The sequence below is a fragment of the Elephantulus edwardii genome, unplaced genomic scaffold (assembly GCF_000299155.1).
Source record: "Elephantulus edwardii isolate Elephantulus edwardi_28Jun2011 unplaced genomic scaffold, EleEdw1.0 scaffold00060, whole genome shotgun sequence".
Classification (NCBI taxonomy): Eukaryota; Metazoa; Chordata; class Mammalia; order Macroscelidea; family Macroscelididae; genus Elephantulus; species Elephantulus edwardii.
Genome location: NW_006399810.1, coordinates 16,499,286 through 16,513,831, shown reverse-complemented (window position 1 = coordinate 16,513,831; position 14,546 = coordinate 16,499,286). Strand labels below are relative to the sequence as shown.

Below are 14,546 nucleotides of genomic sequence, written 5' to 3'. Positions count from 1 at the left end.
TTGAGATATTTTAAGGTATAGTCATTTACAGAGCTACTAGCCTTTATATGCCTAGTCAGTTTTCTGTGTCTTTTTTGCCCCCTGCCAGACTCTAATCACATAAGTTCTTAGCCTTATTTTATTCTTTTTTAGTCTGGCAGTGAGGTATAAGATAATATGAATTTCTTAGCCAGGCAGACCACAGTTTAAATTCTAGTAATATATTAATTTTATTTTTACATGTAAACTATAATGGGAAATTTACATATTTCCATCTAATACGCTAACATCCTTGTTCTGCAAGTGCTTGCTATCTCATATGGGATCATTTGTATCATAATGATAGACTGTATTCATATTCTTTTTAGTTTTCTTTTGATACAAGTTATTCTTGTCTTTCTTGCTGTCTTGTGCTATTTACACCTCTGTGAGGAAGATGAGATTAAAAAAAAGATACTGGGAAGTCAAGGGATTTGCACTCCTATCCAGTGCTAGTAAATTAAAGCTAGATTTTATCCCTTTTATGATTAGGCCAAGATGGGCTTTTTCATTCAGTTAATTTGATATCTGTCAGAAATAAATTTCTCACAACTAACTAATAAAATGCTTAGCCTGTGCTTTTTGTTGACTTCATTTTTTCAACTCAAAAAACCTATCTTGATGAATGGATATCCAGTTTCTGTAAATGTTCATTAAAACTAAAAAAATATTTCTACATTTACTGTACATACTGTTCCTCTGTCTTTTGAGGACTGTATTGTCAATGGAATTTGGAATTATAAAATATAAAAATTAATCTAGAGGCAGTTAATTACATTTATAGTTATTAAATCAGCATTTATTAAATTTAGGGGATTAGGAGAGAGTTGAAATGGCTAAAGATAAGCATGACTTTGTACAGCTAGCCCTGGGTTTTGGAGAAACAAATAATTGTCCCACAAGTTATTTTAACAGACATTTTTAGATAAAATTAGTTCATTGGTTATTGGAGAACTGAAAAACAAAAGGAGAACACTGAAATAATACAGGTAGTAACTATAGGAAACAGCTACCACTCCTGGGGCTGAGAATCCAGGGGGCAGAGCTAGGAGTTCTTAGAACCTAGAAACTTGAGGGAGGAGAATTCTTGCTGAGCTGAAACCCAGACCTCTAAGGAAAGGACACAGCCTAGACTCGTGGTGCTGATGCCTCCAAGGGGCGTCATTTATTTAGTTAGTGCTAATATCTCTGAGGAAGTCCAGTCAGATGGCTTTTGACAATGTAAAAAATTTTTAAACCCAAGAAAATGTTAGTCCTGGAGTGAGACTGTTTCCAGATTGACATTGATAGAAGATGCAAATAGGAAGGGCCGAATTATTTTTCCACTCTTTAGCCCTATTTCTTAGAAAGTGAAGTTGTAAGACAGTATCTTTATAACTAACATGGTCTATCTCTACCTCTGTAGCTAGAGTGTCCATCTGTAACCTCCAGATATTTGGAATAACAAATTTATGGTTTTTCCCCAACGACATGCAAAGTTTTTGTAAGGTCATGCTTGCCATCTTCCTAGAGTGATACTCTCTTACTAGACTAATACAGCCTAAAGATTGTAACTTAAAAGTCATCAACCACAACCCTTAATGAAGTATGTTAGAAGAAATTAGTTAATGTATACCTGTGTGTGCATAATATTTAAGAAGGAAAAATATGCATAGCTTCTATAGTCCTTCATTCTTTCAGTATTCATTGTTTCCTTTGCCTTCAGACAAGATATTAGGTAACCAGAAAATAGCTGGTGAGTAGTTTAAAAACTTCATTCCTAAACGACTTGACTCCACATTTGTCACCTGCACCTTTCTTCAGGTTTTGGAGTTGGATGTTGTTTTCCACTTACTTTTATGTTGGATAAGAATTACAAAAAAGCATCCCAGAGAATCCTTTCACACTTATTCTCTACCACCAAATCCACTTCTACATATAGTGAGCCTTCATATTTGGTTTCTGACATTATAAATGTTAACAGGAAGAGTCTGTGCTTCTTTCTCCTGAGTAGCTGCTGGTGGGTGTGAACCAGTGTGGATACATAGCCTTTTGATTAGCAGCACAACATGCTGTGGATTAAATGACTATTTCATTACCTACTGCAACTTTTTTTTTATGGAGAAGGATTGAAATAGTTGAATTCGAAGTTGTAGGGGGGAAAAAAAATTTAAATTCTGCTAAAGACCAGGTATGTGATAGTGAAGAACTATTTCCACTTTTACCTCTGATTCCTGGAACCATGTTTCCTGTCTGTGGCACCACATTATGGTCACTGACTCAGAGCATACTCTTCATCTTCTAAATCATGGAGAGTGTTAATGCCCAGCATCACTTTGCAACCGAATATTCCGTTATATGCATATATGGTATGTTACATGATAAACCAATGGGTTCCATGGACTTGAATTTACTGCACTGACTTTGATGGTCAAGAAATGGAGAATGGCCAGTATTTAGCTTCTTAGTTTCTGTTGTCAATAGGTTAGACACTACTCAGTAGTGATAGTTTAACCTTGGTAGAGGAAGTCCACATTGTTGAGTGCACACATAGCTTCAGACTCATGAAAGTCATGAGTACTACGTACCTGGGTTACCTGTGACTTACAGTAACCCTGTGTACAGCAGCTCTGAACCCTGTCCTGTCCTGAACCATTCTCACTGTCGGTCTTCCTCTCTTATGCTGTCCCTCCACCCTTTCAAACATAATGTCCTTCTCCAGTTACTGGGCCCTCCTGGCAACATGCCCAAAGTGTGTGAGGTGGAGTTTTAAAAGTCTTGCCTACGAGGAGCAGCTTGGTTTTACCCTCTCCAGGATAAACCTGTTTGTTCTCCTAGCAGCCTATGGTATATTCAGTATTCTTCTCCAGCACCACAGCTCAGAGGCATCAGTTCTCCTATCATCACTAGTCATTGTCCTGCTCTCTGATGCATAGCAAGTAATTGTAAAGACCATGCCCTGGATTGGGTGCACCTTGGTCTCCAGACATTGTTGCTCATTAGTACTCTGGAGAGGTTCATAATAGTATATATATATACATAAGATGATGCCTTTTGACAGGCAGTCAGTCCCTTGCAATAAAAATTTATTTGACCATTCCAAGAGGTCCAGCCAAACATATATATGGCTCCTCATGATTCCCTTGCTATCAGTCTTTTCCTTTCCAAGTCTCACATTAAGCCATGTTTTTAGTTCTCCTGTTTGCAAATCAGTGTGTAATACCTTCAGCCATATCAGACTCAATAACAGACACCAGCATATATTAACAACATTGTTTTGTTTGGGTTTTTTTTTTTTTTTTAAAGAGTACTCCTGATTGGGTTGTAGTAGAGGATATTGTGCATAACCATCTGTAATTGGATCTAGACTTTTTTTGTTCTCTCTTCACTCACATATAAAGACTCTTGGTGAGATCATTGATGTAGATTGACACCAAGTAAACAATTTGGCAGGACTGAGCTAATATCACGAGTCTGAGCTATCTGTTCTTAAATCTTTTAGACCTGTTTGAACTCATATAAGAACTGTTTCTTTGTGGTGACAAATTCCTTTATTTCCTTAGTTTTATGACTTAATGACAAATTCAAGATAACATTCTAGTCATTTGATGTCCCATAGCTAGGTGCCTAGTCTCTTCAAGGCTTATGCAATAAAAAGCCAGGAGCAGTTTCTCAAAAGGATAGTTGTTTCCTAAACAGAGTACAGAGCTTTGCTCCACATAGCCTCAAGATTTGCATTGTATTCCTAGAGAGACTAGTCTGGGCCTTTGTATGTCATCTCTATTTAGTGCAGATACTGAAAGATCCACAAAACATCCCTATTTAAGGTGATTTCTCAGCTTCTGTTTATATAATAAAAAGCTTTGGGCAGGTGTTCATATTAAAATGGCAAAGAGATAACTGACTAAAAATTGAAATTAATAGGTGAATTTCAGACCAACTTAAGCCCCTGGTGTTCAGTGAAAAGTATTTTAACCATCTTTTGTTCCTCAGTGCTTGATACAAGTAGCCACTTAATAAGCATGTATCTTTTAGAATTTTTTTTTTTTTTAGAAATCTTAAAGCATATATTTTATATTCTGATCACTCCCAGTATCTATCAGGTCTTGCAGATGGGTGTAATTTTGTCTGTTAAAATTTAGAATACCTATCCCAGGTTACAAAGTAGGCATAGAAAATTCTTGGTGTTTAGAAACCCTAATGTCCATTGAAGTTGTAGTATAAGGACAAAGGCTGAGAGAGAGCATAGAGTAGATTATTTTGAGGTTTAAATTTTTATGGTAAGCAAATAAGGATGTGGATAACTTGTAGTTACCCATCTTTGTCATATTATATTTTTTATCTTGTCATTTTAATTGAATAATTATTGTAATAATCCTGTCTTTGTTTGAGTCCTAAAGTGCTAAATCAGATTTGGAAATTTCCCAGCCATAATTGTTGGATGCCATTGAGTCTATTTCAACTCATAGAGGTCCATGTGGCAGAGTAAAATTTCCTCATTTGGTGTTTTTGGGTGAAATGTTTCTGGAAATAGATCACCACGCCTTTCTCTCAAAGGGCTATGGAGTGGGTTCAAACCGCCAACTTTTTCTATTTGCTGCCAATAGTTTATTTAACCATTCCATAACCACCAGGGCTGCTGTCTCAGCCTTTATCGCTTTAAATATTTTTCTGGACCTAAATTGCTGTCCTCTTCTACCACTCCATATTTGTTTGGTTTAGACCTTTACACCATGTCTCAAATGTTTCTAAAACTCCCTTTTATTTATTTGTTTGTTTATTCCCTTGCTCTCTATGCTTTGGTCTGGATATTTTCTACAGAACTAATCTTCTTTTCAGCAATGTCTAGGTTTGCCAGATTAAGTACAGTTTGCTCCGTTAATTCTGAATTTCAGATCAACAGTTGATATTTATCTAAAATACTGCCTTTATTTGCTCTTATTTTTTTATTTCGCAAATACATATCTGTAACAAATTTGAAGTAGGAATGGCATTCACTTCCTAAATAACATGCCTCCAGAAATTCTATGAACTTTGATAAATGTCAATAGTTATAGAGGGGCTATCAGGCCTTTTGTTCATAGGGTTGCTATGAGTCGTATTCAACTGGAAGGTCATCAACAACATGTAACAAAACATTTTGGCAGTTAACCAGTCTTCACATATACACTTAAGTGACGTTTTTATCTTTATTATTCAACCTTCACTCTTTTTGAAAGATATTTTTACTAGAAATGGAATTATAGGTTCATAATTATTTTGTTTCAAAATCATTCCATGGACTTCAGGATTTTATTACATCTTTTGAAAATTCTGTTAAGGGACATCCTTTACTAAAAATCTACTTGTTTCTCTGAAATTCAGATTCAGCTATATGTCCTATATTTTTCTTGACTAAACTTTACCTAACTTTACTGTGGAGGCATGTTATTTAGGAAGTGGATGCCATTCCTACTTTAGTCTAACTTTACTCTTTTATTATAACCTATCTAATTGTGATTTTAATTGCAGATACTGTGTTTTTGTAGTTCTAGAATTTCCATTGGCTCCTTTCTAGATTCTAGATGTGGTTTGGTCAAATTCTCCATTTCATCATCATGTCTTAACAAAAATTCTAAATAGCCATTGAGTTGATACTTTCATTTAAATACTTTTCTTTTTCTGTCTAACCTAAATAGACATCATCAGCGTTATTCTTTGATAATAATGATTTTTGTTTTGTTTACTTATGCTTCTTAAGGTTATGATTTTAGGAAATCAAAAGTCTTCTTTTAAAGAACACAACATTACAAAGATTGAATTGATCATTTTCTTTGCCATGTATGTGTGCATATATTATACTTAATGGGAAAAAATTTCCAAGTAGCAAAAAATTTATTTTTTTTTCCCCCCCATCCTAGGAAAAATTCCTTTGGCTATCGGAAGAAAAGGGAGGAAAAGTTTACAGTGAGTTCATAAAGCATATGTCATTTTTACACAGCTTTAAAATATAATTTATATGGAACAAACATGAAAGTTAATTAATTTAATTAAGGTTAAGACATATGATTAAGAATTTTCCTTTTAAAATGGTTTCTGCTAAGTAGTAACAGTTTTCATCATGTAGCAGGGACATGTAAGATTTTTAGAAATAATTTTTTACTAGTTTCCTGATTGTTGTTAAAATACATTCAACAAAGAACTATGTTGCACTATATTATCCATGCCCAAAAGAGTTCTTTTTCTGTGACATACAATGCAGTATAATTTTAAATAACTAGAATCATGAGGTTTTTATTAAAAAATATTTTTGTCATGTATCTGCTGTGAATAGTATAGCTTTCTGCTATATACAGTAAGGACAAATGTCAATCATAAATAAATGGGAGATGGTCACTTTTGCTTGGGTTGATCATACGAAGTTTCTCATAGGATATTTTTCCTGGGCTTTAATGGGATTTGACATGGAACCTTCATGATGCGATGATGAGACAATATTCGAAACAAAATGGAAATTAACAGTGTGATTGAAGATATTTAAGAAAGTCTGTTTTGTGGGTTTGTGGATGTAGAATTCCACACTTGAACTAGAAAAACAAAAACCTTGATAAAGCTCTTGGCCCAGTACTCTTCCATTGTGTTTGTGTATCTCATTTCAGAAGATAGATTTTCTTCATTGAGAACTTGGAAAACACAAATGAGTAGTGAATGAATATTTAGTAAACTCAGTTGTCTATTAATTGTAACTTTATCCTTAACAGTAAGATAGTGTATTAGTTTATTCCAGTTGGAATTGTAAAATCTTGTAAGTATTTAGACTAACAAGACTAATGTCGGAATAATCTGTTAGGAAACATTACAAGCATTGTTGGGGTACTTGACATGAATTTAACCCCATTGGTCACTAAGCTACATTCTACCACATTCTTTCATATTGACATTTCTGGGTCATGGGAGGGGGGTCTCCTTGTCTAATTGATGGCCATGAGAAGGAACAGATATGTCTTGGAGAGGGTGCAGCCAGAGTGCTTTTTGGAGGCAGGACTGATCAGGCTTCACCTCACATGCTTTGGGAATGTTGCTAGGAGGGGCTATTTCTTGGAGAAGGACATAATGCTGGGATGGGTGGCAGGTTGTCAAAGGAGAGGAAGACTCAAAATTAAATGGATTGGCACGTTGTCTGCTGCAATGGGCTCTTGTGTGTCAGGAAGTATGAGGATGGTACAGGATAGTACAGGGTTCAGATCTTTTGTTCACAGGGTCACTATGAGTTGTGCTCGACTCCACGGTACTAACAACAGAGTATTCATCTATGTAATCACTCGAAAACTGAGGAGTATGATTCATATTACAGATTTTATGCTTTCATGTATGAGTCTTCTTGTTAGGTGCTCTTGAGTCAACTTTAACTCGTAACAACCTCATGAACCGCGTATGTGAACTAGCTTAACCTACACTATCCTCACAGCCTCATTATATGCCCAAAGCCATTGTTTCAGTCACTGTGTCAACCAGTCAGGTTAAAGGTCTTCCTTTCCTTCTTTCACCCTCCACCTTTCGCAGCATATCTATTTCCAAAGACTGGTCCCTCCTGATAGCATGCCCAAAGTACATGAGATGAGGTTTCACCATTCCTGCCTCTAAAGGATCCTATATGCATTTCCTCCAAGATAATATTAGTTTGTTCTTTTGGCAATCTATGAAATATTCAATGTTCTCTTCTTATTTCACAACTCAAAGGCATTGATAAATTCTTTTGTCATTCATTATCCAACTTTCAAGTATAATTAAAAAATAGGCTTTCTTGTGAAGAAACCACATTGCTTCAGGCCTGGTACTGTGATACTCCTTGAAATCAGGCGTTAATCAGAAGTCCACTGAATTCCTGATTTGAAAACTTCCCTTACAGTGTCTGGTTCGAGAAATTGCTCAGGACTTCAAAACCGATCTGTGCTTTCAGAGCGCAGCTGTTGGTGCTTTTCCAGGAGGCAAGTGAGGCCTATCTGGTTGGCCTCGTTGAAGACACCAACCTGTGTGCCATCCGTGCCAAACGTGTAACAATTATACCAAAAGACATCCAGCTAGCATGCCACATACATGGAGAATGTGCTTAAGAATACACCAGCATGGGAAACATTTCTTCCTTTAAAAAAAAAAAAAAAACACACCTCTTCTTCCTGTTACTGGTAGTTCTTGAACATTTGATAATTTTTTTCCATGGAGTCAAAAGGTACCTAAGTATATGATTGTGAATGGAAACATGGGGCAGAAATCAGGGAATTGGCAGTTTTTCCATTTTCATTTGTGTGTGGATTTCTAAAATGGCAATATAAAGCATTACTGAAAGTCAGAAAAAAAAATTTTTCCTGAGCAAGTTTCAGCAGTTCAACTTTGTAACAATTATAAATAAGCCTGTTAAATTTTTCAGGGGGGCAGGGGTTGCCCTTTCTTGGCTCCGGATGCACCTTAATCTTTAAACTGGCATCTTTGCTCTTTAGCACTTTGGAGACATCTTTAACTGTAGCTTTCTCCAACGCAAGACATTTTTTTTTCTTTCTTGACTTTTTACCATAGATGTTAATTGTATTTCCAAGTAAAATCAAATTATTGACAAATTTCAATCGTTTCTGCTTCTATCATGATGATACCTTAGTCCAGTGGTGAGGATTTTTTGTTTTTTTGGTGTTGAAATATAATCCATATTGAAGACTATAGTCTCTGATACTCTGTAAGCAGGGTTATATCATCTGCATGATGCAGCTTGTTGATGAGTCTTCCTTCAATCCCAGTGCCACATTCTTCACAATTTGCTTCATGCATGTCCAGCTCTTTAAGGATTTGCTCAGTATATAGATTCCTGTGAACAAAAAGGATACAACTGACACACAACTTTCCTGATTTTAAACCTTGCTTTATTCCCTCTGTTCAGTCAATAGCTTCATTTAATTTATTAAACTTTATTTAATAACATCAAAAATGTCTAGATCAGTAACATAAGTATACGAGCAATTGCACATGAGCATATCTACCACATAGAACCAGGAGTAGCTGTCACACTTCTTCCTAAAGCCATTAAAATCCTAGGAAAAATATTTAATGTTAAGAATGAAACTCTCTGTCATTTTGTATGTAGTAAATTTAAGCAGTTTCTGCCTCTCCATACAAGTCATGATTTGTTAAATTTTTTTTCTTGTCTTTGGAAAACTAGTTTTTACCGCAAAAATGTACAGATGTTTAAAATTAGAGATGCATTGAAATTATTTAAGAGCATAGTATAAGTGCATAATTGAAATTTCATTGGATTATTTTGAGTATTTTGTGTTCAAAATAGAGAAATAAGAATAGATGCCTAGAGTATACAATGGAATTTTGATTCCTTTAATCTACTTTCACTTGAGTTTTGCTGTATTTCTTCTGCAGTTTACTTATAGAGTAATGGTGATATTAATTCCTGGGGAAAGCTGGTTCTTTCAGATTTAAGTGTATGTTTTAGTTTTATCTCTCTCCTTGCTACCAAGTCAGGCCTGACTCATATCTCACCTTGTCCTGGGTTTCTGAGGCTGTAAATCACGTGGGAGGAGATTGCCCATCTTTCTTCTTTGGAACCATTGGTGGATATGAACAACAAGGGAGGTATGACTTTTGGGTTAGCAGCGCAATTCTTCCTACATTCTACACCACTAGAGCTCCTTGGTTTTTAAGTACTGCTATAAACACAGAGATACCACAAGAGAATGACTTTAATAAACAAAAAATTATTCTCTTTCAATTTTAGAAGCTAGATGTCCATATTTATGGTGCTGATTCTGGGAGAAGGCTTTCTCTCTTTGTTTCTCCTGCGTCAGAAGTTTCCCAGCTCAAAAACTTTATTCAGATAAAGTGAAATTATTGACAACTTTTTCTCTATTCTTCATGTTCTTATTTGTCCAGTTGTTAGGCTGTTTGTTTTCTTAATTTTGCATTGTAATCCATATTGAAGGCTATCAACAAGTCTTCATTTTCTGCAAGGAGGAGTATTCCACTTGCATGAGTTGTTGATGAGTCTTCCTCCAATCCTGATTGATAGCTCTTTCTACTTACAGTCTAGCTTCTTGAATTATTTGCTCAACATACAGTTTAATAAGTTTGGTGACAACCCTGACAGACATTTTTCTGATAGTAAACTATGCCGTATCTCCTGTCTAAAAGACTGTTTCTTGGTCTGTGTACCAATTTCACATGAGCACAGTTAAATTTTACGGAACATAACATTCTTCTCCATATTATTCATAATGTATGGCAAGCCACACAGTCTGGTGTTTTGCATAGTTGAAAAATAGGTATAAACCTCTTTCTGTTATTGTCAACTGATAGGCGTGTTGCATCTGACATCAGTAGTGATAGGCATGTTCCATGGCCACTTCTGAATTGAACTTCTGGTAGTTCCTTGTTGATGCATTTGCTTTAGCTATTTTTTAATTCTTTTCAGAGATATGTGTTCATATGACATTAATGATATTGTTAGAATAATTTCCACATTCTGTTAGATCACCTGTGTTTGGAATGGGTAGACACACATAGATCTTCAGTTGTTTCATCAGTTAGTTTTCATTCACATTGACAGATGTCCACATCCAGAGCTATATTTACTTGCTGAAATACTTCACTTAGTATTCAATTAATTCCTGCTGCCTTATTTTTCACCACTTCTTCAAGTGCAGCCTGAACTTCTTTCTGCAGGGCTATTGGTTCATAATCAATGCAACCTCCTGAAGTGAGCACTGACCATTTCTTTTTCTTACAGGGATTATTCTTTATATTCTGTATCATCTTTTGATGGTGCATGCTGCAGAACTTTGCCCACAGAATTGTTTAAAAATTGTCAATTTCTTTTTGGGTATTGGTTTTCTAACTTCAAGACGTTGGACATTTTGTTACCATACATTGCTTTGTCTTCTCTAGCTGCTCTTTGAAATCCATTTAGCTTTTTATTTTAACTTGTGCTTTTAGCATCTCTGTTCAAGAGCTAGTTCTTCTGACATCTGTTTTAGTCTTTTCTTTCCTGTCTTTTGTGCTTTGCAATCATTAATGTTCAATGCATCAAATCTATTCTTGACTTAGTCTCAAAATTCAGGTAGGATATGTTGTTGGTATTAGGTGCCATCAAGTTAACTACAACTCATAGTGTGGCCCTATGAACAGTGGATCTGAACCTTGCCCTAATCTTTGCCATATCTTCATCATCTCTGATACACTCAAACCCATTGTTAGGGTCACTCTGTCTTGTTGAGGGTCTTCTTCTCTTTGAATAACATTTTCCTTTCCAAGCATGATGTCTTTATCCAAGGACTGGCCTTTCCTGACAGCATTCCCAAAATAAATGAGACAAAGCTTCATCATCCTTCCCTCTAAGAAGCATTTTGGTTGTTAACTTCTCCAAGATACATTTGTTCTTTTGTCAGTCAGTGGAGTATTCAGCATACTCTTCTTTATCAGCACAACTCAAAGACATGAATGATGATTCTGTCATATTTATTCATTGTGCTGCTTTCAAATGCATATGAAGTAATTGAAAAGACCATGGCTTGAATTAGGTGTATGTTAAATGTCTCTAAACGGATATTTCTCATGAGCACATTGGAGAAGTAATTGGCAGCAGATTTTCCCAGTGCAAAGCATGTCTTGATATCTTGACTGCTCATACCAAGGGTGTCGACTGCATGCAAGCAACATGACATTGACAACTTTCTTATTTGCATCTGTCATGTTTGTTGCCTGTTGGTCAAGGGATGTGGATTTATTTCTTGATACTAAGATGGAATCCACAATGAAGGCTTTGATCTTATTTTTAATCCATACTGAAGTCTTTGATCTTAAGTAGCAAGTGGTGTTCCAGTGCTGCTCACTTTGAGCAAACAAGGTTGTGTCATTTGCATAACTTAAGTAATTGATAGGTCTTCCTCCAGCTCTGATGCTGCTATTCATTCTTCTTAAAGTCCAGCTTATCTTGTGATTTGTTCAGCATACAGACTGGATAGGTCTTAAAAGGATATAGCCCTGACACACACCTTTTTCATTTTAAACCATGCAGCGTTCCCTTTTTCTTTTTTTTCCACTCTATTGAGTTGGTTGGGTTTTTTGTTTTTGGTTTGTTTTTTTTTAATAATTTTAATGAACATTTACAGAGAATTTGGATTTCCATTCATTCATTGCTGCACTTCTCTCCCCATCCAGCCCTTCCTCCCAACCTCAGTTCGCTCCTCTCTTTGAAAAGTAAAATAAACACTCTCTCCCTGGTACACAGTCCCGCACCCCTCCCACTGCCTCAAGTACATTCCACTATACAACCTTAATTGTGGACTCTTGTGATAACTATAATACCCTATCATACATCGCTTTTAAATTATTCTCTCCCTCATCTGTTTCAGTGCAGTATACACAATTTATCCAGTTTTTCTCAGTCTTACCCCAACCCTGATATCAGTCCCATTTTACAGCAGTGGCACCATGCAATATTTGTCCTTTTGCGACTGAGATATTTCACTCAGCATAATGTCCTCCAGGCTCACCCATTTTGAATAATATTGCATGAGTTCCTTATTTTTCAATGCAGCATAGTATTCCATTGTGTGAATATGCCACAGCTTCTCTATCCATTTGTTTGTTGATGGGCACCTGGATTGTTTCCAACTCCTTGCTATTGTGAACAAAGCCGCGATAAACATGGGTGTGCATATCTGCTTGGATGTCAGTTATGGTCTCTTTGGGATATATTTCCAGTAGTGGAATTGCTGGGTCAAATGGTATCTCTATTTGCACCTTTTTGAGAAAGCGCCATACTGCCTTCCACAGTTGTTGCATCGGTTCCCTTTTTCTGTTTGGACACCTTCCAGGTCTGTGTATAGGTTTCACATGAGCATAATTAAATGTTTTAGGGTTCCCACTCTTCTTAGTGTTAGCCACAATTTGTTATAATCCACACACAGTTAAATGCCTTTACATATTGTTGACAAAACACAAAGACTGCCTTCTGGTATGACCTGCTTTCAGTAAGGATCCATCTGACATCAGCAGTGACATTGAGCTCTTTTAAGCCCAGCTTGAACTTCTGGGAGTTCACTATCTATGTATGGTTATGGCCTTTTAAAAATTATTTTCAGTAGTATTTTGCTTACATTTCATATTCAGTAGTTTTCATATTCTCCTGGATCACCTTTCTTGGGAATGAGAACAAATATGGACTGTTGGACTGTTAGGCACCTCAAAACTGTTCAGTTCCAAAACTGCTGCACATAGTGACTATCTAGTAGAGCAGCACCCCACTCCTAGTACCAAAGTCTTAGTTGTCTATTTCTGCTGTAATAGATACCACAGGTAGAGTACTTTAACAAACTAAATTATTCTCTCACACTTTAATAATAAACATAGATCTTAATGTATGATCTACTCCTGGTTCTTCTTTTTTGATAGCACTAAGGTCCTTATTTCTCTCTTTTACCTTTTGCTTGGTTTATGTAGCTAAATTAACACATATTGTTGGGGAGCAATTCATCCCCTGACAGTGAACCTTATGAGAATGATAGTTCCTAGTCAAAGTAATAGACCATTCCCAAGTTTTAAAAAAATAATAGCATTAATCTAACTTATGTTCTTTTTCTGTTTCTGGTAACCTCTAATCAAGAGACTGAATTTTGGTTTTTCTTTTTTACTTTGAATTTTTTATTGAGGTTTTAAGGAGATGACTCAAAACATACGAACATGTAACCTTGAACTCAGCTTGTAAGAGATTGTGAAAATGGCATAGGATGGAGGAACGTTCCTATCGTTCACTATGTTCACTATATTGTTAGTATGAATTTTAGTAAACTTAATGGCACCTAATGACAACCACCATCATTCTTGGCCTTTTTATATGACCTTACAGCTTACTCCCAGGAAAGGTAGAATGTAGACTTAAGCCTACAGTCATGAATATGTCAAGACTTTCATGAATATCTCAAGTAAACACATTTTCATTATTTCTCATGTTGATAGTAAAACTTTCTGGTTTCTTGTTTTTGTTTTTTCAGTAGTACAAGTATCTGGGGCAAAGAATCTTCAGTACATTTCTTTCTAGAGGCTTTTACTCATAAAACATAAATACGTGACAGTAAATACTGGTACATAGAGAAGCAGGCAGTGGATTTTGTATAGTACATGTAAGCTTCAGGTCTCAGCAGTCCATCAGATGGTCCATGGAACTGCCAACTACCTCCAGTGGAATGGGGCTTACCTTTCTTCCAGAGGTCTGAAACATCTTAAATGGGAGACTGAACATAATGACTGATACTAATTTTTCTGTTTAGCCATTTTTCTTGATCTTGCTTTCTGATTTCATACATTCCAGATTATTCAATGGATTTACATAATGTAATAATATACACATCCAGGGCAGCATCTGTTAGTTGAAATACATCAATTGGTATATCATCTATTCCTGGGGCCTTATTTTTTGCTATTTCCTTCAAAGCAGCTTGAACTTCTTCATCACCATAGGCTCTTGCTCATATGTTATTTCATTAAATTCTTCTGTATATGCCAATTCCTTTTGA

The 14,546-nt window shown here is 35.9% G+C and overlaps 1 protein-coding gene across 1 annotated transcript in view; it reads left to right on the top strand.

Moving 5' to 3' along the window:
- LOC102861862 (la-related protein 4B-like) overlaps positions 1-14,546 on the top strand; it is a gene marked incomplete at its 3' end in the record, with an annotated part of 98,118 nt that overhangs the window by 73,600 nt on the left and 9,972 nt on the right. The window contains exon 12 of the mRNA XM_006887692.1: positions 5,898-5,943. Coding sequence (XP_006887754.1) covers positions 5,898-5,943 — 46 coding nt within the window. The remainder of the gene's footprint in view (positions 1-5,897; positions 5,944-14,546) is intronic.